Source organism: Littorina saxatilis, linkage group LG3 (assembly GCF_037325665.1).
Source record: "Littorina saxatilis isolate snail1 linkage group LG3, US_GU_Lsax_2.0, whole genome shotgun sequence".
Taxonomy (NCBI): Eukaryota; Metazoa; Mollusca; class Gastropoda; order Littorinimorpha; family Littorinidae; genus Littorina; species Littorina saxatilis.
The window spans coordinates 5,398,171-5,424,606 of record NC_090247.1 but is presented as its reverse complement, the minus strand read 5'-3'; the positions used below and the strand labels follow the sequence as shown (position 1 = coordinate 5,424,606).

Genomic DNA, 26,436 nt, shown 5'->3' with positions numbered 1-26,436 from the left:
TTCTATCATTTATCTATATGTACCGACACATAAAACTATTCACAATCACATACAAGTTTTAGTATTATTTTTTGACAAAGAAAAAGCCTTTTTTTTTATTATTCAGTCTCCAAAAAAATTAAGCCAAAATCATTAGAAGTTTTGTTTTATATGCAGTGACTAGTCACCAGTCAGTACCTGGTCGTCTTTTTCCAGGGCCAAAACGTTGCGACCACCTGGTAAACCCGGTCAAGTTGGTAGAACTACCTGCCATTGTGGTAAGCAGTGAAGCACTGATAGGAGCGCGGAGAGTAAGCATGTGCACAATATGCCACGGCCACCTCTTTTTATCTTACTCACTAAGTTACTTCTCGCAAGGTTATATGCTGGACACGCTTGTTTTGTTACAGTGACTTGTACACTGCCACAAACACTCGGAGCTAGCGGGGTGTGCAGTTTCTTCGTGCCCGTCATAAAAGTTGGCAAACTTCTATTATTGCTCTATTGAAAGTTGCGTTCAGTCCAGCGAACCAAGAAAACATGGCAGCAAACATAGGATTATCGGATCTACTAACCTCACTGAAAAGTAATACCGCTAATCCAGCACAAAGCGCGGCCTAAAACGCAATCGCGTGTCTCAAAAGCTGAAAGTCCAGACGACATTTTTACACCCAACCTTCCTCCCCTCCCCTTTCAACACGCATCGACCCGCCGGCCCTTTCACAACTTTCTGAATCACTTCTCCGCGCACCGTCATTGTCAGTCATCAAGCGTCAATTACAGGCATGTCAAGGGCTCGCTCATAAAGCTGCCTGTCATAATTCGTGGCTTACCTGCGCTGAGGACTGAATGCAGCATAGAATAGTGGCTGGCATGGCCATGAGCGCACTTCTTTACCACCGGAAGCTATCGATTGCTTTTGGCGGTGCGCGTCGCTGCGTTGTCACGGTTGCGCGTGAGTTTGATTGGCTCGCAAAACAAAAAGTGAAAGTAGCACAGTCAAGTGCGAACACTTAAAAAAAACGACAAGCGATGAAATAACCTTTCTGTGCCATTGTCAGGGCCGAACGAACATCTACACCTCTGGAACTTCAAGAAGAAGCTGTGACAGTACCCACCGGCTGAGCGGACTCAATTTATAGTTCTCAGGTTTGGACTGAGACTGACTGTAGGGCCTACTATTGAGGTCTGTCGATTGCGTACTTAAAACCGAGATTTTGCGGATCACGTGATACGCACGGTTCGGCCTGGCGGGCAAGCGTGTAGCGAGATAGTGGCGAGTTGTGAGCACGATAGCAGCAAGTAGACATTGTTTTTTCGTATTTACGTTGAGATGTCGAAGCCAAGAGACGAATTGTCGAAGAAAGTAGTTACCCCGTATGTCGATACGCTGGATGATGTCAGCAAGAGGCGATATCTGCAGAAGATAGCGGCGGTGAAGAACATTGACCCCTACGAAAATGAGGACTGGTCGGACGACGCCAAGACGTTTCCTCCTTTGGACAAGTGCGACGTTTTCGAGTACCTTGTAAACCGTACAAGCTACTACACAAGAGAAAGATTCAAAGCCATGAAGCAGCTTGGAGCCCACAACCAGCTCACATCAGGTTGGGTGAAAAAAATGTACACCCACAGGCCACATGGTTGTGAAAACACAATCATTACCTCACAGGTGAGCAGCGTTTTGTCATTGTTTACTTTTTGTCATGTGTTTTCTTCGTGTGTTTTTTCTCTCTCTTTCTTTGTCTTTCAGACAGTTATTTTTTTGCAGTTTACTCCTCAACTGTTTACTTCTTTTCTTTCTTCAAAGTTGATCTTTTTGTTTTGTTAGAAAAAGCCACTGAAGAAATACCTTTCTCAAACTCAAAGTCAACTTAGTGAAGTTAGTCACCGCTGTATGTCTTTTTCATGTGTGAATGTGTGTGAAGGGTGGTGAGTGGCTGCTTTTATTCTCCTGGAGGCTAATTTGGTGGTTCTTGGCACCACAGCAAAATTATTTTGATCCGCAATAATCTGTGTGGCTGTAATTGTAAATTATGGAACTAACTGCATGTGCGTCGCAAATTATGTTCCTTTCTTGCTTTCAGACTGAAACAGTAGAACTGCCACATGTGGGATATAATTTTAAGGTCACTAAAAATGTTTTCTTGCTGTATGTTAAGTATTCCTTTTTGTTATGTTGAAGGTCTGCCACTCCCAGAGTATCTCGGACAAGCCACTCAACCCATGGGTCATCGTGGAGGCAGACGGCACAGTCCAGACAGCCCACTGTGATTGCATGGCAGGCATCGGGGAGAGCTGCGTCCATGTTGCAGCTCTGCTTTTTGCAGTGGATGTTGCCGTCAGACTGCGTGACAGCAAGACACCCACACAGACAGCAGCCTACTGGGTCAACCCATCAGCGAAAAATGTGATGTACGAGGAAGGATGGAAGATTGATTTTACCTCCAGTGCCACACGCAAAAGGCGCATGGAGGATGACATCAATGGGACCCCCAGCCAACTCCGTGGCCCACGAAAACGCGTCTACACACCAGCACCCACTGAGGAGGAAAAGATGCAGTTCTTCGAATCAATTCAGTTCTCTGTGACAGGCGTGAAACCAGTCATTCTCTCCCTTGTGAAAGAATTTCAATCGGACTATGTGTCTGGCCGTAACAAATACCCTAAGTTTCTTGGGGATTTGTTCCAAGAGGAACTCAGCAGAAAGCCCTATGACTTTGTCCTGGCAAAATGCAAAGACATGGACTTGAGCGTCAGCCAGGAGGAAGCTATCCTAGCTGAGAGGCAGACGCGTGCCCAGGCAAAGTGTAGGCTCTGGCACAGGCTTCGTGCCGGAAGGATCACAGCATCGAGGGCGTACCAGGTCTGCCACACAACAACAACAAAACCATCACTGAGCCTACTGCACAGCATTTGTGGCCCAGATGGCAAAACCCAGTCAGCTGCCATGAAGTGGGGGCAGCAAAAAGAGGCAACAGCAGTGGCACAATACCGTGCACAGGTCAGCAATGACCACGAGGGCTTCGGTGTGGAGCCATGTGGCCTGTTCATTCGCCCCATGTTTCCAACTCTTGGTGCATCTCCTGATGGGATGATTGTTTGTCGTTGCCATGGAAGAGGATGCCTCGAAGTGAAGTGCCCCGCCTCAAAAGCAGACCTGACGATAGACGAGGCCTGCCAGGACAAGAACTTTTGCTTGGGGAAAGAGGAGAATGTTATTGGTTTGAAAAGGCACCACCCATACTACATGCAAGTCCAAACACAGATGGCTCTGTCTGAGACCAACTTTTGTGACTTTGTCGTTTGGACGAAGAAAGGCTTACACGTTGAGCGAGTGCTTTTTGATGCCGACTTTTGGCAGGATTCTGTTGTGAAGATGACAGAGTTTTTCTCTGCTGTTGTTTTGCCTGAACTAGTCGCTCACTTCTTCTCTCAGCCACGCCCCCAGGTTCTTCTCCCATCGCCCACCAAAGCTGCATCCCAGGCACACAGCACTGAGGGGCAGCTGTACTGCATTTGCAAAAGAACCGAGGATGAAGACGATATGGTTGCATGTGACAATGAGAACTGCAAGTTGGAGTGGTTCCACTTCTTCTGCGTTGGAATTCGCTCCAAACCGAAAGGGCAGTGGTACTGCCCTGAGTGCAGACAGTTGCCTCAGTTCCAGCGAAGCGGGAAAACTCTCCCAAAGAAAAGAAACTGAGTTAGAATATCATCATCAGATGTGATGTCGGTCAGCCCTGCAATAGCGTGAACTGTACTATATTTGTGTGTCTCGTTGCTTGTTAATGCTTGCGTTACAACCTTCATAATTTTTGCTCAGAGTCAGATAGTGACCACATAACATATTTCTGCTGCCGCATTCAGTTCCTTTTATTCACTTCATTACAGTACAAGTCCTGTTGTAATTATTAACGCAAAAGAGTGTCACTATGAGATTGCAGTGAGCAAACTAAATAACTGACAACGAAAGCTAAATTTTGTACAGTGGAACACTGAGATTTTAGGAGGTCCCTTTCAAAGCTGTTTTGTGTATGTGAATTCTCATTATATCTATGATCAATCAATCAATCAATATGAGGCTTATATCGCGCATATTCCGTGGGTACAGTTCTAAGCGCAGGGATTTATTTTTTAATTATTATTTTATGCAATTTATATCGCGCACATATTCAAGGCGCAGGGATTTATTTATGCCGTGTGAGATGGAATTTTTTTTACACAACACATTAACACTGGCCAGCAGATCGCAGCCATTTCGGCGCATATCCTACTTTTCACGGCCTATTATTCCAAGTCACAGGGGTATTTTGGTGGACATTTTTATCTATGCCTATACAATTTTGCCAGGAAAGACCCTTTTGTCAATCGTGGGATCTTTAACGTGCACACCCCAATGTAATGTATGATTGTGTAGGTTTGTGCTTTATGAATCATTTTTTGTTTTTGTGTAGGCGAGAACATTGTATGTCACTATCAGTTGAGCCAAGCTTGTGTCAGATGATGTGTGTGTCAGGATGCATGCCTGTAATCACTTGTCTGTTCAAATGCAAGATAGCCTAACACTGTAACAGATCCCATATCAACCCAAGTGGTGCTATATGTCCTCCAGGGCCTGCTTTTTGTAAATGACTAGTTCATATTCAACGTTTTATGTTTTGTTTTTAAAGATGTGGGTTGGTGTCTTTTTTATACGAAGTTGTTGTGTTACTGTATCCATTTCTGCCCATAATAATACAGTCTTCTTGCTAATTCTAAAAGTGAGATTGTTCCAATCTTATTGGTTGAGTGGTGCTTGTCCGAGAGATCTTGTGTGTGTATGTGTAACTGCATTGATTAACATAGAAGACATTGATTTTACTCACTGAAGATACATCCTGACATCTCATTCATATCCTGAACAGTCATACCCACACCAGTAATTAAAAAAAAAAAGAATGACATTAACATGTGAGCCTTGCACCTGGCTGATTTTATATATATATATCCTTTTCTAAAAGTATGCTTACAAAACATTCACATGATCACTACTTCATATATGATATACACATAATGCACATTACAATTACAAAGCAACAGCGACAACCTGATTCATACCACATCATACACCTAATGTGTGTACACTGCAAGTACCAGTTACAATAGTAGCAACAATTTACACTGTATCATGCAAACACGATGAGTACAACCTGAATACATCAAATGTGGTAGAATTTACTTTGCACACTGAAATCTCCTACAGTTTTTCTGTCCCTCCTGTGATAAAATCACAAGACGCATGCTTGGCAATGGAAGCTAATCAAAAGGCACAACCGATGGGCAGAGGTTTACCAGGGCAGCGCAAACTGTGACAACTTTGTCCAGAGTTGAGAACTGGTCTCCTTCTGATTTGGAAAGGAATGTGACGGGAATGGTTGCATCAAGAATAGGGTACTTCTGCATGATAATTCCAATGACTCTCTCAACATGTATTCTCAGATGAGCAAGTTTTCTGGTGCTTTCAACATCAAATGCTGACAGCTGCCTCTTGCCCTTTGTGAAAGCTGGTATCTTGACTTCAGCGCACCTGAGACCTACACTTTCACTGATGTTGAACCCGCGGTCAGCAAGAACAAGATCCCCTGGTAGCAAGTGATCTAAGAAATCACTGTTTTCAGTGAGAAATTTGTCACTAGTCCTCCCTCCCCACCCCTTTGAAACATATGACACTGAGCCCTGTGGTGTAATACCTATCAAAAATTTCATGGTATTGTGGTGCTTATAATGAGAAAATGTCTTGCATTTCGGGTCCATGCTCGATGGTGTTTCCATGAAAATCTCAAAACAATCTATAATGACTGTCACTTTCTTTCCAAACGAGTGCAAAAAATCCAACGGCACTGACCCCCAAAGCTCATCCTTGTTTGGCCACTTGACAATATGTTTCAGACGATCGAACATGACATCAATCATTTTCAACACAGTTCTGGATACAGTAGACTCGGATAGAATGAACATGTCAGAGATAACACGAATCGGCAAGTTGAGGCGAAGACGCATGAGGACCATCAGTAACTGCTGGAACTTTGTAGTGGCTGTTCTAGGCCCTGTAGTAATGTGCGGTGACAGCTCTTTTAAGAGTGCCATCAACAACACAAAGCTAGGTAATCCTGTATAGTACTTAACTTTGTTGTCATCGTCACGAAAAGAGTCTTCGCACCAAGTGACAGATGCGAGCTTTTCCTTCATGTGCATGTTCTCTTCAGTGAGAGCTTGAACCTCGGATTTGAAGGAGTTATTTTCTGCAACCACTGCTTCCTTCTCTGTCTGCAACAGTCTTCTGTCTTTCTCAAGCTGCAGAAAAACCTGCTGTAGAACAACATCACCAGAAGCTGCTTTGTTTGTAACTTCCTCACTGTCCTCGTTGTCAGCACTCATTTCAATCACACCATCAGCATCGCCATCTGCAGACGGCTCTGGTTCAGCTTCGGCTTGCACAGGCTGGACTTGTCGCTGCTTTGTACGCTCATACCTGTCCAAGTCCCCCTTCTTGCAGTTATACCCCATGTCAAGAGATGGAACCCAGTCCGGGTGTGACTCATCGTACAGCTCAGCAGGCTTGCCTGAAAACAGATTGCATGCAAGCAAAGCATGAGAAAAAAATCATTTCTTTTGCATCAAGTTAAAAGTGAATACAACACAAAATATCAATCTAAAACACACAGTGAATGTCTTGTGCAGTAAATACTCAAAAGATCACTGCATTTGATGTGAAGTCTTCGGTTGGAGTAAATGACAACTACCACTACCACATCACTTTTGAAACAAGAAATTCACATTTTAATTGTCAACAACCAATCTATACAATGCTAGGTAAACACACACACACACACACACACACACACACACACACATACACACAACAGGAACAATATCTGATTATCCCTTGTGACTGAAATTCAACCTTGTGTAGTGTCTCCCACTCTCTCTCAATCTGGGAACTGTTACAGGAAAACCTCTTTTCAGTCTTGTGGAAACAACAGCAGTCAGACAACAAAGCAAAGACAATTTGACTTATCAAAGCGTGCATATAACGTTTGAAAGTGATATGAATTGTACATACCTGTCACAAAATGCTTTGAACACACTCGAGTCCACGGTTTTATTGTGATGTCAGTCACAGTCTTGCGGTTGATTTGCTGGATCCATGCTCGTCTCCTCTTCTCACTCAACTCGCGAATTTTTTCTCCCCTTGTCAGATCAGTCTTCGGAATTCGATGGAAGGTAACGTCGGGTTCCTTATTGCTTCGAGTAGCACACCCGTTCACGCAACAGGTGTTCACCATTTTCGCCAAAGCCTAGTAAAGTGTTGAAATCGAAGTGCAGCACCGCGAACTGCTTGCACTGTCTAGCCGCCGCGCTGCCCGCCAGGGGCGGGTACGCACAAGGTGATGACGTCAATCGACAGACCTCAAAATACTATCCACAAATCATTTTAGGCTTAAAGGTAAGTATTGCTTCAGGCAAAGGTTCAACGGATTTTCCTCCGGATCACCCACACCCGAATGATCGACACCCAGTGACCAACCGGCAGTACGACTATATAGAACCGAAAGCCGGCGTTGTAACCGAGGCTGTAGTAGGCTATATGGGGATACTTGAGGCGCGAGTCCTGTAATTTGTAATCCGCTAGCAGACGAAATGGCTCGATCAATATTATTACAGGTACTTTCTGTGCGAGGAATGTGAACAAGAAGGTGACAACAACTGTTTCTTGGTGCCGGTCACGCCCTCGGCGAATCGAATTCCTTCCCTGCCGGGCCGGCAATTAAGTTCACAAGTAGCTTTGAACTGAATTCCTAATTAGTCTGCGTTTCAGTAAATAGTTTTTTTGTTTTTGTGGTGGTTTTTTTTGCAAACAAACAAACGAACAAACAAACATATACAACAACAAAAACAGAATTGTTATCACGCCAAACCCGTATGTAGTTTAATCACCGTCATCACTGATGAAGATTGATGGACAAAACTTCAGTTTCTCACAGCTAAATCTTGCAGAAAGATCGTGGCTGATCAGAGATGACAGGCCGGGTTACCAACTGATATTGAAGAAACTGGGGGGGGGGGGGGGGGGGGGGGGCGGAATAAATGATAGGATGTATAGACATTATCAGAGACTGACTGACAAACAAGAACAACTTGAGGGCGTGGGAAAATATAGTCAGTGTGCACATACCTCGACCATTAATTAATCTCTCTCTCTCTCTCTCTCTCTCTCTCTCTCTCTCTCTCTCTCTCTCTCTCTCTCTCTCTCTCTCTCTCTCTCTCTCTCTCTCTCTCTCTCTCTCTCTCTCTCTCTTGCTTGATATATATGTCTCCTGGCTTTACGCTGGATGTCAGGTTGCCATTGAAAGGCAGAGAAAAACACCTAATTGAACACTGAGTCAGGGTAAAATGATTCTATCCTCAGCTAAAAAGATTTCCTGATAAGCAAAGTTGTTTCAGCCAAAGTAGCCCGTGGCAGTGCAAGTTGTGTTTGACAACATTACTTGTGTGCTGACATGTTTGCTCAGGCTCTCTCGTGGCAGAAATGTTTTGGAGAATTGGAGTGTCGGCGTTAGACGTATGTAGGCCTACATAGGGCCTACACACTTGGCTAATCTGACTTTGTGTTGCATGAAAAGATCGATAAGGGATTTTTCTGATCGGAAAGCTGTTCAATCAATCTTTGTTTGATGCTTACACAGCCTTGACATCTACAGTTATACTTAGCTAGGTGTAGTCGTAGTTCGACACAGTACATTGATTTACATGCAGGGAGAGAGAGAGAGAGAGAGAGAGAGAGAGAGAGAGAGAGAGAGAGAGAGAGAGAGAGAGAGAGAGAGAGAGGGACGGAGAGGAAGACACACACTAACACACACAGAGGCAGATGGACAGGAAGAGAGGCAGAGAGAGAAAGACCCAGTATCGTGTACTTACAAGAACTGAGGAAGCCACTCTATCCAATCAAAGTTTAAATGGAGTTTCATGGCAATAACTTCAATACACAAAATAATGTATACAGTGCTCCATTACGTATCCATACGTGCATGTGTACCGCGTTCATCAAGCGTTCATTCACAATAAACATATAAAATAGACAAATAGCCTACCCAACACTACCTTTAAACACCAGTCAGCGGTCCATGGAAAGGTGAAAGGAGGAAGCTGCTTCCGGGTACCGAGATTCACTCGTTGCAGTTAATGCTCAGACTGATTTCAATACAAATTAACAAATACCTAGCTCGATAGGTAAATGTATATTTGTGGCCATCGACTGTTGATTCACAACACACACACAGCGACATTAAACAGCCTTCGATCCGAACCCTTCACCATCAGAATTTAACATCAGTGGTCCATGGATGGACAGCCGGAGAGCGAAAGGCTGGTCAGTGTGTACTTCCGAGTACCCAGAGGGTCACGGTTCCTCAGTCAATGTCAAATGGCATTTCATTGTTCCGCACAATGGGTTTTCATTGTTCTACCCCTTTTGTCACGCACTGGGTAGAGTCTGTAACAGTACCGGACTGATCGATTTGTGGGTGGGTAAGTCAGTGCGTGATCAGACAAGCGCTGTTCCTTTTCCCTCGCTTTGCTGAAATGTCCACCACACAACCACCACAACCCTTCGGCTGGACCCCCTATCCCTCCCCCCCCCCCTCTTCTCTACTCCGACTCCCCCCCCCCCCCCCCCCCCCCCCCGTCTATTTCACTCCCCACCCTGACGGCCCTTTCTATTGGAACACCTGCATAATTATATGTAGATCTATACATCCAGTGCTCCCTTCTTTCTTGCAAGCTCAAACCGTCAAGTTTACTACTGGTCTGCCGCCAAAGACACTCAACTCCACTTACTAAACGTCACAAATTAATTCCGCTCACCCACGGTTTATCATTTTAGACTGTTTCAGATTTTTTTTTGTGCAAATTCAGAACGGTTCAAGCAAGATTAAAAAAAACAAGTACGGAGCGGGAATGTAACAAATGACGTGGAAATACATTTAAAACCCCATTTCGCCTCACAGAAGGTTTACAGAACGATGGAATAGTTTCACGAAAACTGCAATACTAACACAATGAAATATCCGCAATAGCATTCAATACCTTTTAATGGCACTTGTAAGCAGCCTTTTCCTAACAGAAACAAAGCAGCTCGGATCTTAGCAGTCTCATTTGGTTATTTTCTTTTCTAAAGTCGAAGTGTACAATACTTGCCTCGAATTTAGATCAGCAAGTCTCAAACGTATTAAACTGCCTCGCCTGTCTCAGTTTAGCGGAATGCCAAATGTTTCAACCACGGCCGGGTCATACCTAAGACTTTAAAATTGGCAATCTAGTGTCTGCTCCGCCTGGCGTCTGGCATTATGGGGTTAGCGCTAGGACTGGTTGGTCCGGTGTCAGAATAATGTGACTGGGTGAGACATGAAGCCTGTGCTGCGACTTCTGTCTTGTGTGTGGCGCACGTTATATGTCAAAGCAGCACCGCCCTGATATGGCCCTTCGTGGTCGGCTGGGCGTTAAGCAAAAAATAAAAAAAATAAAAAAATAAAAACAACCACAACCACAGGCGTAAGCCTTATGATTTACATTAACTTACCCCAAGCTTAGACGATTGAGCAATTCCAACGCATTACACTGTCAACAACACCCTCACCAAGTTGCGTAACGGAATATCAAATGAACAAATCACAACCACAGCCGGAAACAGTGGAACTTACTCTCAGCTCTATGAAGACCAAACTCGGGTAAGAAAAGATAAATGACATGTATTCAGTGTCAACATATTACACTGTTGACAGCACCCTGGCCAAGTGGTGTAACGGAATGTCAAATGAACAAATCACAACCACAGACGAAAGAAATAGATTTTGTTTTTAAAGAGTCTTTTCTGCTTCATGTATTGATCGAACTCAGACCAAAATGGCTGTAAACAAATTATTGAGCAGGAACCAGTCACAGTATTTACTCAGTCGGGTCAGTGAAAGAGCTTGTCCTTTTAGCGGTGCCGGGAAACGGTTTTACGGCACTCACAAATCGCGCTGCTACCATGATGGTTGCAAGCACTGAGTCGATGATTTTTTTTTTTTTGTATAGCAAAGAAACGCACGTGAGGCTGTCCTTAAAGGCACAGTCCTTCCTAGTCCGTCCGTGTGAAAGAATCGGCTCGTCATAATGATTATTTCTGGCCAAGCGTTTCCATGGGATAAGACCATCCCTTCACTTGGATACATACCCACAACCAACATGCCTGTACTGTGCCGCGTGGGATTCTTCTTTCTTCAAGAATTAGTTTCGCAAATTGATACCAATGGCATTTATCAAATTAATTCATGAAGATATCCAACACTGTACAGAAAGCTTCCAGGCTGTATGCTGAGTTTTGGTATGTGTCCTTGTGGCGGGATGACCTTGTCCTTGTGGCGGGATGACCGTATCCTTGTGGCGGGATGACCTTGTCCTTGTGGCGGGATGACCTTGTCCTTGTGGCGGGATGACCTTGTCCTTGTGGCGGGATGACCTTGTCCTTGTGGTGGGATGACCTTATCCTTGTGGCGGGATGACCTTATCCTTGTGGCGGGATGACCTTATCCCGTGTCAACGCCTGGCCCAGATCTGATATGGTGAGCTGAATAGTTCACACGGGAAAGACTGCGCTACTCACGAAATAACTGGATGTCCCTGCGTCCTAAACGCACTAGAAGCGTAAGCCGAAATCACGTACTAGAAATTCATTAAGGGGGTCCCGGGACGCACTAAACCTATACAGAGCGGGGCCCGGGACGCACTAAATTTTCGTTGTCTTGCGTCCCGTAGGTACTCTTTTCAGACTGCAGTCGTCAGCTAACGTTAAAAAAAAGACCAGAAGTCGAGTTGAAAGTGTGCGTGTGTGTTGCTTTAAACAATGTATACTTGAAGAGTCCTCCTCAAATAGTCTGGTGATAAAAACCTCACTTCATATCACATTATTATTCATATCACATTATTCGCGATCACAATGAGTTATATGTAAGTACACAGGGGGTTTGGGGGTCCGGGACTCTTGGGACCCCCTAAAACTCCGCTAAGGGGGTCCATGGACCCTCTAAACATCAAACGCGGGGGTCCCGGGACCCTCAAGGACGCGCGTCTGCGGGGAGCCCTGGCATATAAAAAGAGAGAATACTACATGGCTTGCTGTGTCGTACCAGATTTACACGAGTTTTTTTTTCAAATATTGAACTACGAGCAAAAGCGAGCTGTTCACTATTTCAAAAAGCAACGAGTGTAAATCTGGTACGACACAGCAAGCCATGTAGTATTCCGTTTATCCTACATACTGTACTTACGTGTATTTTACTAAAAATGTCCTGCAGTCGAGGCAGCTAAATTGAAGACGCTTGTTTTGGAACCTCCATCTCTTCTAAAGCTTCCTGCAATCCATTACGTCAAAGCAAAGAAACGTCACTCTGAAAGTGTGGCGTGACGTGTTAGTTCTAAAGATTCATCGAGGGTAATTAGCGAGCGCAATTTTTGTTTCTATAATGACGTTTGTCTCGGTGACTTTGGCATCATAAGTCGTGGAAAAACAGGTCCCTGCCAGACTTGCTTGACATGACCTTATTTATATGATATACACACGTGTGATTTGAACGATTATTATCTCACGGGTGTCTCTCTCACGTATGTAGGATAAACTGTACTTTTAAATGGCCGGTAAAGCGATACCGGACGGTAATAAAGCCATCATTAATAAAAGGTTCGACGATGAAAGCTCTTTTCTACAAAGCAATTAAATTTCGAGTTCCTGCAGAAAATAAAAGGGTCACAAACCACACGAAAGTTCACACTGGGTGGTAGACATAAAACAGTCGATTCCCGATTTTGTGCACAGCTACAGAATGCAGAACGAAGAATAAAACATATTTTACTGCCTTCATTACAAGGAATGTGCTTTAATGTTGCGGTAAAAAAAAATCTAAAATAATAATTATATGGTCCAGAACGCAAAAGTGCATTCTCCCATATTGCCTTCCGAAACGAAAACATGCATATTCATGAACAGATATTGTAAGACAGAACCGGAAAAGAGACGCAGGAATCTCACTGCAGACCGAACAAAGTTTAAAATACGTTTGTCGAAAGCAAGATGTATGAGGACGGTGTGTGTGGAAGATTGAATAAATATTGGGGAGAATGCGAATAAGGGGGCAGGGGAAGGGGTGGGACTGAAATATGGGTGGGGGTGGGGGGTGGGGTGGGGAGGGGGGGGGGGGGGGGGGGGGGGGGTTAGGCGAGGACTCTTGAGAGAAGAGAATAGGTGTTTGGGGTCTTGGGCGGAAAGAACGTTATCTTAACATCCCGAGGTCAGAAAGAACTTGCACCAAATGTGTATCGCATGACATAGGTGATGAATTCCATTATTTATTTGTCTGTGATTTTTTCAAAGAAGAAAGAGCTGAGTTGTTACCACCTTACTATTGGAAAAAACCTAATGCACTTAAATTTAAAAAGTTGTTTGCTACTAAGAAAAAGAAATTGCTAAAGAATATTTTGGACTTTACCAATAGAATTTGTAACAGTTTTTCATAATTTTTTTATTTTTTTTTATTTTTTATTTTTATTTTTTTATTATATTGGCATATATCATGATTGTATTGATTGTATTTATTGTTCAAAATGCCCCCATGGGTTATGGACTAATAAACTTGAACTTGAACTTGAACTTGATTAGGGGGTGTTGTCCGGTAGCTAAGAATCATAGTGCTAAAGGAGGTTCAGGGCTCTTCCTCGAATTTCTCATTTCTTGACAACGCAGATAACGCAAAACTCTGAACAGTAACTCGTGTGGTTGTCATTTAATGAACGGTTCCAGCTCACGGAAACAAAACATGGCCATTAGCGAGCCCCGCGGCCTATACTTTGATTTCGCATAACTCGCTTCGTATGAGATTATAATTATCCTTTTTTCGTGAGATTATAATTATCCCTTTCTGCCTCTTATACAAGAATATAATTATCCGGTTCGTTGTAGCCGAGTCATTCTTGGTATAAAAAAACCAAATTGTTACCCCAAAAGGGGAAGGGCGCCTAATATGGACCACTTTTTCTTTCATGCTGATAACTAGCTGGTTTTCTTGCGAAGAAGTTTCATTTTGTGGTTGGTAGTCCTTCTCTCTTAGGTTAACCGTTAGGCCTAATTAGAGTGAAATAGCTTTGATAGACATTCAGCAAAAATTAAATACAGAAAAAATCACAAAGGGTCCATATTAGGAGCCTGGGCGCCTAATATGGACCATAACTCATAACTCATAACTCATAACATTTTATTGATCCAACAAAGGAAATTAAATTGGTCATCAGCACATATAGGTCATTAATTAATAATTATAAAAGAATAAGAGAAGAAAATTCATAAAACCCATGATAACAAAAAAAATATCTAAAGTAATATATGTACAACTACAATACCCTTTTTACTTGCACACATGACACACCGACACACCAACACACATGCATACATACCTACATACATACCTACATACATACATACATGTATACATACATACATACATACATACATACCCTATCAGGGCACTTTCCCCCTGGATTTTTTCCCCCCTGACTTTATCCCCCCGAATTCTTCCACCCGGATTATTTCCCCCCGTGACTTTTCCCCCCTGGGACTCTTTCCACCCGTGACTTTTCCCCCTCGGACTATTTCCCCCGTGACTCTTTCCCCCTTGTGAATTTTTAGCAATGTTTTTTTTTTATATCAATTGATGATCACGTGATTACAAATTGGTCGCACGTTTGTATTATCACGTGAGAAGTGAGCAGTGTTAGACACAAACATTTCCACCCCTTTACAAATTATTCGTACATTTATATTTTCACGTGAGAAGTGAGCAGTGTTAGCCACTGTAAGTGAAATCTGTGAATGTGTGAATGATTAGTATCCGTGACTGTCAACTTGATTGCCACTATTCTGCAAAATGGATCAACAAAGAGAGGCCGATTTCAAAACAACAGAGAGAGGAGCAAGATGCGTTGTTGACAAGAAATACAGAAAAACAGAAGGATTTGGCAGGTGGAAAGCAAAGCTGGGAGTGTGAGAGAAGAAAGATGGGCGGTTGCAAGGCCAAGATCCATTTGTTTGAGACAATGGTGCAGAAGGAAGATATATGTCCTCCTCAAAGCACTGGTTCTGTGATGGCACCTTCAAAACAGCCCCAGAACAGTTCTTCCAGCTTTACACAATGCATGCCATGTACGACGGTTCAATCACTCCATGCGTCTTTGTACTTTTGCCGAACAAATGTCAGGTGACATACGTGAAAATGTTAGAAAAACTGAGTGAATTGCTTCCGAATGCCGAGGTGGAATCGGTAATGATCGACTTCGAGTTGGTAACGAGCGCATTTTGCGGCTCGTTCGGTCATATGACAACAGAAACCTTGACAGATACCTACTCGGAATTGCACACAATGTTTTCTTTTAGACGCTTCTAGATGTGAACGTAGCAGAGATTGCTCAACACGTCGCTCGTCATCCTCCGCCACACACAAGAAGGAAATACCAAGACTCTAACCAGCGCATTTCGCGGCATACAGTGTTTTCTTTTAAACTATTTTAGACTCTTTTAGATGTGTATGTATGTGAATGTACGTGTTTTAAACCAAAGCTGCTGAATTAAAAGTAGGAACCACACATGTGTAAGAATACACATTTTATGTATCCATTTTATAAAAAAAATTAAGCATTAAACATTAACAAAAAAATTAAAATAGAAATAATAAAATAACGGAAAGAGTCCAGGGGGGAAAGAGTCACGGGGGAAAGTGCCCCGGGGGGGAAAAGTCACGGGGGGAAAAAGTCTCAGGGGGAAAATGTCACGGGGGGAAAAAATCTGGGTGGAAGAATTCGGGGGGATAAAGTCAGGGGGGGGGAAAATCCAGGGGGAAAGTGTCCTAGAATCCATACATACATACATACATACATTCCATGTTAAAGTGTAGTTAAGAACATCACAGCGGCCTTCACGAATCACTGTAAAAAGCCCCCTATATTTTAAAATAACATGATACAACTTAGTGTACAAGTCAGCCTGATTAAAATATGCTCTAGATTTATCTGTTTCGGGTTGATGAGAGCATTATTTGAAGCACACCAGGAAACTAAAGAAGCTTATCAAAAACAGAAAATAAGTGAAATTATCAACTTCCACAAAAAGAAGACTTTTTGTTGCATTATTTTTAATCTCGAGGGCTAGTTATAGGTTATTTCCAGCAAGCTTCCTAATGAATGAATGAAAATAGCCTTTAGCTTTTATTTTCTTTGATTTGTTGAAGGTGGTCCATATTAGGGGACTCGCACATACTTTGAGATTTCGCTATTATTTTTTGTTTGCAGTACAAACTCGGGGTCAACACTGCTAAAATGTAACAAATACGGTTTTAGCTGTCATATATGAGCAATTTTTGTGTGATAAAAGCTTTGGCTGTGGACAGAAACGAGTCCGTTTTAGGCGGCAAATTTAGAGTGAACGCTGCCAAAAGTGAAAAAAAGAGAAAAAGCGTAACGGTTTTGAGATTTGTGTTTCTGCAACTGTTTTGACATGTGCAAGTTATCCAGAGAGGGTTAATACAGCGAATAAAACTTTTTTGAGCGCTTTAGCGCCGTTTGTTTGTCAGAACAGAAGGTGGTCCATATTAGGAGCCGGTCCATATTAGGAACCCTTCTCCTACCTATAAGCACAGCAACGAAAGACAATGATCACACCTGAGACTGACAAGATTACCTGCTGCAGGTGATTGGTAACCCACGACTCGAATGGATCGGTTATGATCAAGATTTCTTTATATAGCATGACTTCCCTTCTTTGTCTCTGTTAGTCTGGTGAGAAAATATCCAGCGATATTTCTCCGTAGGCCTAAAGTTCGGCCATGACTTATGCAAAATAACTTGCGCAGCCGCGGAAACAAGAAAAAGGAAATCTTTTATGAAATGATTGGGAGCCACGCAAATTTGACCTCTTGATTCCGACCATGAACCCTCTGTTGATAATCTGGAAGGTCGTACCAGAGATGCAGATCTATCTCTGGTCGTGCCGATTCATAGATTCAACCTACAAACTGCGACCTCATCTGTGATCAGATGGCCGGCCAAGCAATGCGTGAAATATTTTATTCTAAAGCCTTATGGCTCGTTTCTACAAGCATTAAACGGATGAAATTAACCACATGCAGTTTATTTCTTCACAAAAATGCAAACGCATCAATACAGCCTCCTGTTGGGTTCGGTGCTTTGTACAGAAATGTCTTCCACGCAATAGATTCGCTGATTTGTTTTACGAAGCCGTCATCAACACGAACACAACGATTGCAGAAGCAAACTCTGTACCGACACGACCGAGACACAAGACTGATTATTTCACAGCTGCAATGCGAACAGAGAACTAAAAGACGTTTTGCGTCAGCTTACTCACGTCAAGTCTTCACTGACAAGCTAGGAACAGACGGAAAAGTCCGAACAAAAGTAAATGACTTCAAAATCTCTTTTGTTTTGCGTGTAACTTTGTCATGACGTCTTTTTGTGACAGTATGCGCGACAATTTTTTCCGCTTCCGGTGTCATTTTAGACTGAAAAGCAACTCAAAAGAAGTAGCTGAGCCTGTGTCTTGAAACAGCTGAAACACTCTTTTGGGTTGCCGTTTCAATGTTAATCAAAAAGTTAAAGAAAAAAAACAATGTTCAGTTGCGAAATGACAGCGGACTGAGCATTTATTCCGGTTGATAAAGGTAGATTGAAGCTTCTATTCACTCCGTCAACCAACAAGACTAGATTTGTAGCAGACGACAAACAAAGTATGCGTTTTTCCTGTCTTGTGATGACGATTATGCCGTTATAAATTATCTGTATGTTGTGAAAACATTTCAAAACAAAATTCAGCTTTGATGCGTCACGGAATATATACGTTTTCATCCATGGAATTGGTATTTTGTCTGGGCAGGGTGAATGAATTCATGATGTCTTTTCCGGCCAAAACTGGCCTTGCAAAGACTGAAACAAAATAAAGTTCTACAACTTCTAGGCTTGCGTTGATTATTCTGCCCATGGTGAATTTCCCATGCTTTGTTTCCACATCCCATGACAAATTCTCCTCACTTTGGTCATGCCATATATACTTTACAGCTCCGAATCATCCATGGTACCGCGCGGTATTTTGTCTCGACGGGGTGAAAGAATATAATGACGTCTCTCTCGGCAGAGCCTCGAATGACGTCATCTTATTCATTGACCCAGTCTCGACAAAATATCAGGCGACGGTAAAAAGTAAATGTTAAGGGGCTTATTGTCCGTCAGGTCTTAATTGCCTATATTGGACATGAATTGGTTTATACGATTCGAGTTTTTACGCCCTCACGGCTTTTGATGTATGCGTGTTTAGGTGGTATCAGCCATCTGCACTTATGGTAGAATGACCAAGATCTTTAACGTGCCATTGTGGTGACACGGGGGTGGGTCCGCACATAAAGTTGACCCGTGTCCGTCCCGGCCCGGATTCGAACCAGCGACCTCTCGATCACAAGTCCAGTGCTCTACCACCTGAGCTACCCGGGCCCCTCAGGCGACGGAGCTGTAACTATTATACTTATATCCTACCGTCTTTGAGGAAGAGGTCCACCTCGAAAGTGTAGGAACGCACGCTGAAGCCTTCCACCGGGTAGGTTTTGCCTTCCACGAGCACGTGACCACTGTAGTCACCACACACCACCTGCATCTCTCCACTGAAGTACGCCTCCATGTCTGGGGACCAGTGCAAAAACACCGGGTCCTTCTGAAACAGCAAAACATTTATAAGTTTGTCTTTTTATGCTTCTTTGTTATGTGATAAATTCCATGCCTTTGTTAAACACGTATTTGATACAAACACTGAATCAAAAGTCAAGAATGATAAGTTATTGCATGGAACGTTAAACTTATGACAAAGCAATTTATTATTATTATTCAAGTGATTGTAACGTTTACAAAATGTATTATTCAAGTGATTGTAACGTTTACAAAATGTATTATTTGAATGATTGTAACGTTTACAAAATGTATTATTTGAATGATTGTAACGTTTACACAATGTATTATTTGAATGACTGTAACGTTTACAAAATGTATTATTTGAATGACTGTAACGTTTACACGATGTATTATTTGAAAGACTGTAACGTTTACAAAATGTATTATTTGAATGACTGTAACGTTTACAAAATGTATTATTTGAATGATTGTAACGTTTACAAAATGTATTATTTGAATGATTGTAACGTTTACAAAATGTATTATTTGAATGATTGTAACGTTTACACAATGTATTATTTGAATGACTGTAACGTTTACAAAATGTATTATTTGAATGATTGTAACGTTTACACAATGTATTATTTGAATGATTGTAACGTTTACAAAGTGTATTATTTGAATGATTGTAACGTTTACACAATGTATTATTTGAATGATTGTAACGTTTACAAAATGTATTATTTGAATGATTGTAACGTTTACACAATGTATTATTTGAATGATTGTAACGTTTACAAAGTGTATTATTTGAATGATTGTAACGTTTACAAAGTGTATTATTTGAATGATTGTAACGTTTACACAATGTATTATTTGAATGATTGTAACGTTTTGTGACGTCATAAATTAAACGTTCCAATAACTTACCATTCTTGATTTTTCATTCTGAATGTTGAAACGTTAGCAGTCTATCTGGTTTTTACTTTTTTTTAATAAACACTGTTTATATCAAATAGACGATTGTGCTCTTGAGCATTCTTAAGTGTCGGGGCTGGATTTAGGAGGTGGGGGGGGGGGGCAGGGTTCCGGAAGCCCCCCCCCCCCCCCCATTACACTGCAAATATACCTTTTAATTTCTCAAGAACTTACCAAAAATACTTTTTTTCAAATGCAAAATTTCAACAGAAGCTAGGGGGGGGGGGGGGGGAATTGGCCCAGATTCCCCGCCTGGCCAGCCCCTGTACCCGTACCTCGTTTTGGAAGCCGTACACTGGGTCTAGCCCCATGTGTTCAACTTTTTCTACGTCTTTTTCTTCTGCGTTACTGCGTACTTGCTACAAAGTACTGTTCAAAGTGAATATTTTCTGACAAATTAAGTAGTCCTGGCGAATCCATTCAAAAGGAGATTATCTTGCACTGTGATTGTAAAACCAAAAGCCATCGCTCTTGAAATACGTTTTACCAGCAGAGGCCTTTGCTCTCTCTTTTAAAATACGTTTGTGTTTTCTTGTTTCTGTTATTTGTGGTGGTTTTCTTTACGTCACATAAATCTTCATATATGCATTTTTTGGCGGCTATTGTGTTGGCAAAAGCTGCTGTAAGTGGCTGAACGAATTTTGTGTGGTTGTTTTTTTAAATTTCGAAACCTGAAGGACGCCTTGCTTGTGATAGCATGCAAATCACCAACAACAAAAACAACAGCAAAAACTGCAACAAACTAATAAATGCATAACCACGTGTTCAAATTCAATTAAAAATGTCTTCAAAATATGTTTATACGGATGAGTGCAACCCTCCCCCCCCCCTTCCCCCAAGATTATGCCCGTCACACGTGGATGGCAAACCACAAAACACCTGCTGTGAGGGATGTCCACGTAACGGGACTGAAGCAAGCAAGGAGGAAAAGGGGAATGCAACTTCATGGTCGTATATTATGGTGAGGAGTTACGTGTTATTCGGGGCATCGGTGGTCTAGTGGTAGAATACTCGCCTGCCACGCGGGTGACCCGGGTTCGATTCCCGGTCGATGCAACTTTACTTTTTTTCCCATGCTAAACGTGGTTCGTTTTGTTTTGTGAACTGTATATTCATTTATTAGTTTGTTGCAGTTTTTGTTGTTGTTTTTGTTGTTGTTTTTGTTGTTGGTGTTTTGCATGCTATCACAAGCAAGGCGTCCTTCACACACACACACACACACACACACACAAACACGCACGCACGCGCGCACACACACACGCACACACACACACACACACACACACACACACACACCTGTCGGGTATGGGTTGTGAAAAAAAAAGTAAATTTAAAGGGGCTTAATTGCCTATATTGGACATGAATTGGTTTATACGATTCGAGTTTTTACGCCCTCGCGGCTTTTGATGTATGCGTGTTTAGGTGGTATCAGCCATCTGCACTTATGCCGGGTAGAATGACCAAGATCTTTAACGTGCCATTGTGGTGACACGGGGGTGGGAGATGGATACCGTCTCTGGGTCTGCACATAAAGTTGACCCGTGTCCGTCCCGGCCCGGATTCGAACCAGCGACCTTTCGATCACAAGTCCAGTGCTCTACCACCTGAGCTACCTGGGTTGTGAACGAGTGAGCACTTGCATTTATTGAGGCAAACTTTCCCACGTGACATTATAGACCAATCACTTGCGAGGGGTGTGTCTGAAACATGTGAACACGGAGCATGGGTGGAAAGTTTGCCTCAATAAAAACAAGCGCATTCATTCTTTTGCAAACCATTCAAACCCGACATAGTACTTCCGGAGTTCGCATGGTAACATGTACAAATTATTAAAAATATGAATACATTATTTAAACAAAGATTAAACAAAAAACAAATCAGAGCAAAAAAACTAGTTGCATCGACCGGGAATCGAACCCGGGTCACCCGCGTGGCAGGCGAGTATTCTACCACTAGACCACCGATGCCCTATTTGTCACACAACTCCAAGCCTTCATATACGACGATGAAATTTCCTTCATGTTTCCCCCCTCCCTTTCCCCGACCCCTCTCCTCCTCTCCCTTCTCTTTTCTAAACCCTACGTGCCCCATCCGTCAATCCGACCTTCTCGACACCTTGCTTGGTTCAGTCTCGTTAACTTGACAGTCCTAACAGCAGGTGTTTAGTGGTTTGTTTTCCACCTGTCACAGGGATAAACTGTATGTGGATGTGTGCACTCCTCCATGTCTAGGTATTATTTTCACAGAAAATGAGGTATTTTGAAGAAATCTGGGAATGAATTTCTACACGCAGGGATTTTTTTTAATTTTTATTTTTTTAAATTTTTTTTATGCAATTTATATCGCGCACATATTCAAGGCGCAGGGATTTATTTATGCCGTGTGAGATGGAATTTTTTGTACACAATACATCACGCATTCACATCGGCCAGCAGATCGCAGCCATTTCGGCGCATATCCTATTTTTCGCGGCCTATTATTCCAAGTCACACGGGTATTTTGGTGGAAATTTTTTATCTATGCCTATACAATTTTGCCAGGAAAAACCCTTTTGTCAATCCTGGGATCTTTAACGTGCACACCCCAATGTAGTGTACACGTAAGAACTCTTCCACGACCCATACAAACCCGACACACTTATTTCTGGTGTTCGTCAAGTAACATGCAAAAAATATTAAATAATACAAATAAATTCCTTAAATAAAGATTAAACAAAGCACACGCACACAGGGAAAAAAAATTGAGATGATGCATCAACCGGGAATCGAACCCGGGTCACCCGCGTGGCAGGCGAGTATTCTACCACTAGACCACCGATGCCTCTCTGTGCTCATGACTCCTTACTAAGATATACTACCATGAAGTTTGATCCCCCTCCCCCACCCCATCTCCTCCTCTTCCTTCTACTTTCCTCAATCCCCCGTCCCCCTTCCCTAAATCCGACCTTGGAGGTACACCTTGCTTGGTTCAGTCCCGTTACAGTGACAGTCCTCACTGCAGGTGTTTTGTGGTTTGTTTTCCACCTGTCACAGGTACAATCTTTATATGGATGTGTGCACTTCTCGGTGTTATTATATTATTTCAAAAGAAAATTCGAAAACAATCTTTAATTGCACTTCTAACCATAATTATGCTTGTCGCTTGGACGCGCGCAAGCATGCACGCACGGGAACCACAGGAATCATAACCACAATCAATCCTACGTGGTGTATACAGAAAAAGTAGTCTTTTCTTCTTCTTTACTACTAAAAATTAATAGGCAATCTAGTGGCTGCTCCGCCTGGCGTCTGGCATTATGGGGTTAGTGCTGGGACTGGTTGGTCCGGTGTCAGAATAATGTGACTGGGTGAGACATGAAGCCTGTGTTGTGACTTCTGTCTTGTGTGTGGCGCACGTTATATGTCAAAGCAGCACCGCCCTGATATGGCCCTTCGTGGTCGGCTGGGCGTTAAGCAAACAAACAAACAAACAAATTCTTTACTACTGATTTAAACACACTAAAGTTGCACCCTTTATCGAAGACCACGGCCTTTTTTTTTTTGGTCTTTGTGTGGCTTTCGAGTTTCATTCAAGTCTCATTCCTGTTACAGTGTACCTCCCCTTTTACTAATCGCAAAAAAACTATCGGTCACTGCACAGAAAAGCTATACATTTCTGGTACAGCTGTCCAACTGGAAGGATTCTCTTAGCATCGTTGCACCAAATATCAGCAAAAATATTGATGCATCGACCGGGCATCGAACCCGGGTCACCCGCGTGGCAGGCGAGTATTCTACCACTAGACCACCGATGCTCTGACGACAGATTTACTCCTTGACAAAATATAGAGACCTGCAGTTCAACTTACAACACCCCCCCCCCCCCCGCCCCCTTTAACCCATCCCCACCCCCACTCTTACTAATCGCCCCCACCAGCCCCATTCTCTTACGAAATAGCCCGGGTTTTAGGATCAGCACTTTTTGCTGATAGCTTGTTGTTGAATTTCTACATGTCCACAATGTATTGTATCTTCTTCTTCTTCTGCGTTCGTGGGCTAAAACTCTCACGAACACTCGTGTTTTTTGCACGAGTGGAATTTTACGTGTATGACCGTTTTTTACCCCGCCATTTAGGCAGCCATACGCCGTTTTATTCATTTAATGAAACACAATTTAGGCCACTTAAAACCCGAGTAAAGCTGTGGTGGTTTTCAAGATGGTTCCCACGAGAAGGACTGCACCTTTAAGGGACTTCACAGGGACCAATAAAGCGACTATACCGTGCCAATGCAGTGTCGCCCTCGGGCGTTTACGATGCACTCGTCCTCTTCATTGCCAATAAATCACGTATGCGCTACAACTGAACGTCTGATAGGGAAGATAGCTTCGCAGGAATAGCGTTGAAAATGTTGATTTCATCTCGCCTTACGAGCTATTTGCCGTGGTTCTTTGCATGTTTTCAAATACAAATATACTTATAAACTAATAAAGTAAAGAAAACACACACACACACACACACACACACACACACACACACACACACACTCTCTCACGTATGGCTAACGCCGTGGAGCGTTAAAGTCCCCAAGCCCTTGACTCCCGTATACTCTCCGCAGCCGGACAATTTTAATACTATTAGATGGCCTCAGAATACAATACAGGTATAATTACTCACGGTATTAAGTTTTGACAGACAGAAAGACATACAGAATACAGAATACAGAATCTTTAATTGCCCAAGGTTGGGAATTTGTGATGACATTGCGGTTAAGAAACATTTCAATCCAGCTATTTACACCAACACACGCATCAACACACTGATCAACAGCATTAATTTAAAACAACACTGGACAGCATACGTATAAACATACATTCACTAAAACTAGCTGTATACACTCAAGCTTCCTCGCCTCAAGTCACACACACACACACACACACGCACACACAGGAACACACACACACACACACACACACACACACACACACACACACACAGATCGAGATAGTAGATTAATCGGGGGTGGGGAGCTTGAGAAAGTCAGACAGACAGACAGACAGACAGAGAGTAAAACAGACAAACAGACAGACAGACAGACAGAAAGTCAAACCGACAGACAGACAGACGGACAGACGGACGGACGGACGGACGGGCGGGCGGACAGACAGACAGGCAGACAGTCAGTCAGACAGACAGACAGACAGACAGACAGAAAGTTAAAAAAACCAGACAGACAGACAGACAGACAGACAGACAGAAAGTCAAACAGACAGACAGACAGACAGACGGACAGACGGACTGACGGACGGACGGACGGACAGACAGACAAACAGACAGACAGACACAGACAGACATAGACGAACAGATCGACAGACAGACAGAAAAAGACGGACAGCGACACACAGACAGACAGACAGACAGAAAGTAAAAAAAAACCAGACAGACAGACAGACAGAGACGGACAGACAGCCAGACAGACAGACATAGACGAACAGACAGAGACGAACAGACAGACAGACAGAAAGAGACGGACAGCGACACAGAGATGGACAGAAAGATGGAGAGACAAACTGACACACATACAGAGACAGACAGAGACAGACAGACAGGCAGACAGAACTATATTTTGTCCTTGTGTTTAACTGAGCTGACTCACCGGAAAGGCAGAGTTGAAGAAGATGACGCGTTGCGCGTTGGTTTCCACCACTCTGCCCCACCGGTATTTGCACGACGCATTTCCCGATGGTTTCGGTGCCTGTTGATTTTCCTCTTCATTTTCTTGGCCTAAGGTTGAAACAGGTGCCTGTACCTGTGTGTTCGCCATAGTTTCTGAGGATTCTTCTTTATCCACGACAAAAGTTTCCCGAGAATCGTTCGTTTCCGACTCTTCCGCGACGGTGTGAAGTGAAGATGACGTCACGGTGTGAAGCTCTGATGATGATGATGACGTCACTGTCGTTTTGAGGATGTCATCGACGAGTAGATGTGCCGTAGCCGAAGGGGTTGGACTTTGAGTGACAGCGTCATCAGCGTGTCGCAGTGACGTGGATGCTGAGGATGCCGAGGATGACGTTTTCTGAACGTCATCACCTATCTTCGACACAGTTTCGGATTTTGAAGACTCTCCGAAGTCATCGGCATACAATGACGTGGCTTTCGTCAATGACGATTGCTCAACGCCGTCAACGATGAATGACGACGTTTCATAGGTTTCCTCCGTGAACAAAGATTTGGACGTTTTCACTAGGTCTTCCTCTTCTTCGTCATCCCAAACCGCCTGCCTGGTGTAGAGTTCTGCGGCCTCTGACACAGACACTTTCTTTGGGTGTGTTCCTTCGTCTAGCACCGGTGAAGATGGGGGAGTCAAGGTTGTCTCCTCTTGCCTCTCAGTCTCAGTCTCAGTCGCGTCCCTTTGCTCAGAAGTTGTTACATCTTGTTCGGCTTGATCATCTTCTGCTGGTTCGTTTTCTGCAAACAGATTAATACAAAGACGATGTTGGGAGTGTCATTGTTCGAAAGCTGTGACGTTACCAGATCTGATAAACTTGAAATTGCCACACACAAAATCTAGGAACCAAACAGAAATTGCCATATACACAAAATCTTGGAATCCCGAGTCAAACAGAGTACATACAAAGATCGGCCAGTCAGTCACTCCAAATTCAGGATTGTTTTCTTTCAGGTCTCAGACCATAACACTTTCTACC

The 26,436-nt window shown here is 43.0% G+C and overlaps 3 protein-coding genes and 4 non-coding genes across 9 annotated transcripts in view; 2 read left to right on the top strand and 5 right to left on the bottom strand.

Moving 5' to 3' along the window:
• LOC138961438 (serine-rich adhesin for platelets-like) overlaps positions 1–26,436 on the bottom strand; it is a 101,840-nt gene that overhangs the window by 28,380 nt on the left and 47,024 nt on the right. For all 3 annotated transcript variants that reach the window (XM_070333085.1, XM_070333087.1, XM_070333086.1), the window contains exons 3-4: positions 25,386–26,197; positions 18,646–18,820 (exon numbers count right to left, since the gene is read on the bottom strand). In XM_070333085.1, coding sequence (XP_070189186.1) covers positions 18,646–18,820; positions 25,386–26,197 — 987 coding nt within the window. The remainder of the gene's footprint in view (positions 1–18,645; positions 18,821–25,385; positions 26,198–26,436) is intronic.
• Positions 1,162–4,742, top strand: LOC138961445 (uncharacterized). Its single transcript, XM_070333095.1, has 2 exons — positions 1,162–1,651; positions 2,165–4,742. The coding sequence occupies exons 1-2, from the start codon at positions 1,313–1,315 to the stop codon at positions 3,683–3,685; spliced, it is 1,860 nt and encodes a 619-aa protein (XP_070189196.1). The 5' UTR covers positions 1,162–1,312; the 3' UTR covers positions 3,686–4,742.
• LOC138961449 (uncharacterized) lies at positions 4,914–7,400 on the bottom strand. Its single transcript, XM_070333099.1, has 2 exons — positions 7,085–7,400; positions 4,914–6,584 (listed from the first exon to the last, which is right to left on the bottom strand). The coding sequence occupies exons 1-2, from the start codon at positions 7,305–7,307 to the stop codon at positions 5,278–5,280; spliced, it is 1,530 nt and encodes a 509-aa protein (XP_070189200.1). The 5' UTR covers positions 7,308–7,400; the 3' UTR covers positions 4,914–5,277.
• Trnag-gcc (transfer RNA glycine (anticodon GCC)) lies at positions 20,738–20,808 on the top strand. The gene has a single exon. It is a non-coding gene; the product is annotated as a tRNA-Gly (tRNA).
• Positions 21,649–21,719, bottom strand: Trnag-gcc (transfer RNA glycine (anticodon GCC)). The gene has a single exon. It is a non-coding gene; the product is annotated as a tRNA-Gly (tRNA).
• On the bottom strand, positions 22,502–22,572 carry Trnag-gcc (transfer RNA glycine (anticodon GCC)). The gene has a single exon. It is a non-coding gene; the product is annotated as a tRNA-Gly (tRNA).
• On the bottom strand, positions 23,475–23,545 carry Trnag-gcc (transfer RNA glycine (anticodon GCC)). The gene has a single exon. It is a non-coding gene; the product is annotated as a tRNA-Gly (tRNA).

Excerpts from the sequence above, each read along its gene's own strand:
- LOC138961445 (XM_070333095.1), top strand. The coding sequence starts at position 1,313 with ATGTCGAAGCCAAGAGACGAATTGTCGAAGAAAGTAGTTACCCCGTAT. Across the intron at positions 1,652-2,164 it reads ACACAATCATTACCTCACAG|GTCTGCCACTCCCAGAGTAT; the intron begins GTGAGCAGCGTT and ends GTTATGTTGAAG.
- LOC138961449 (XM_070333099.1), bottom strand. The coding sequence starts at position 7,307 with ATGGTGAACACCTGTTGCGTGAACGGGTGTGCTACTCGAAGCAATAAG. Across the intron at positions 6,585-7,084 it reads TTCAAAGCATTTTGTGACAG|GCAAGCCTGCTGAGCTGTAC; the intron begins GTATGTACAATT and ends ATCTGTTTTCAG.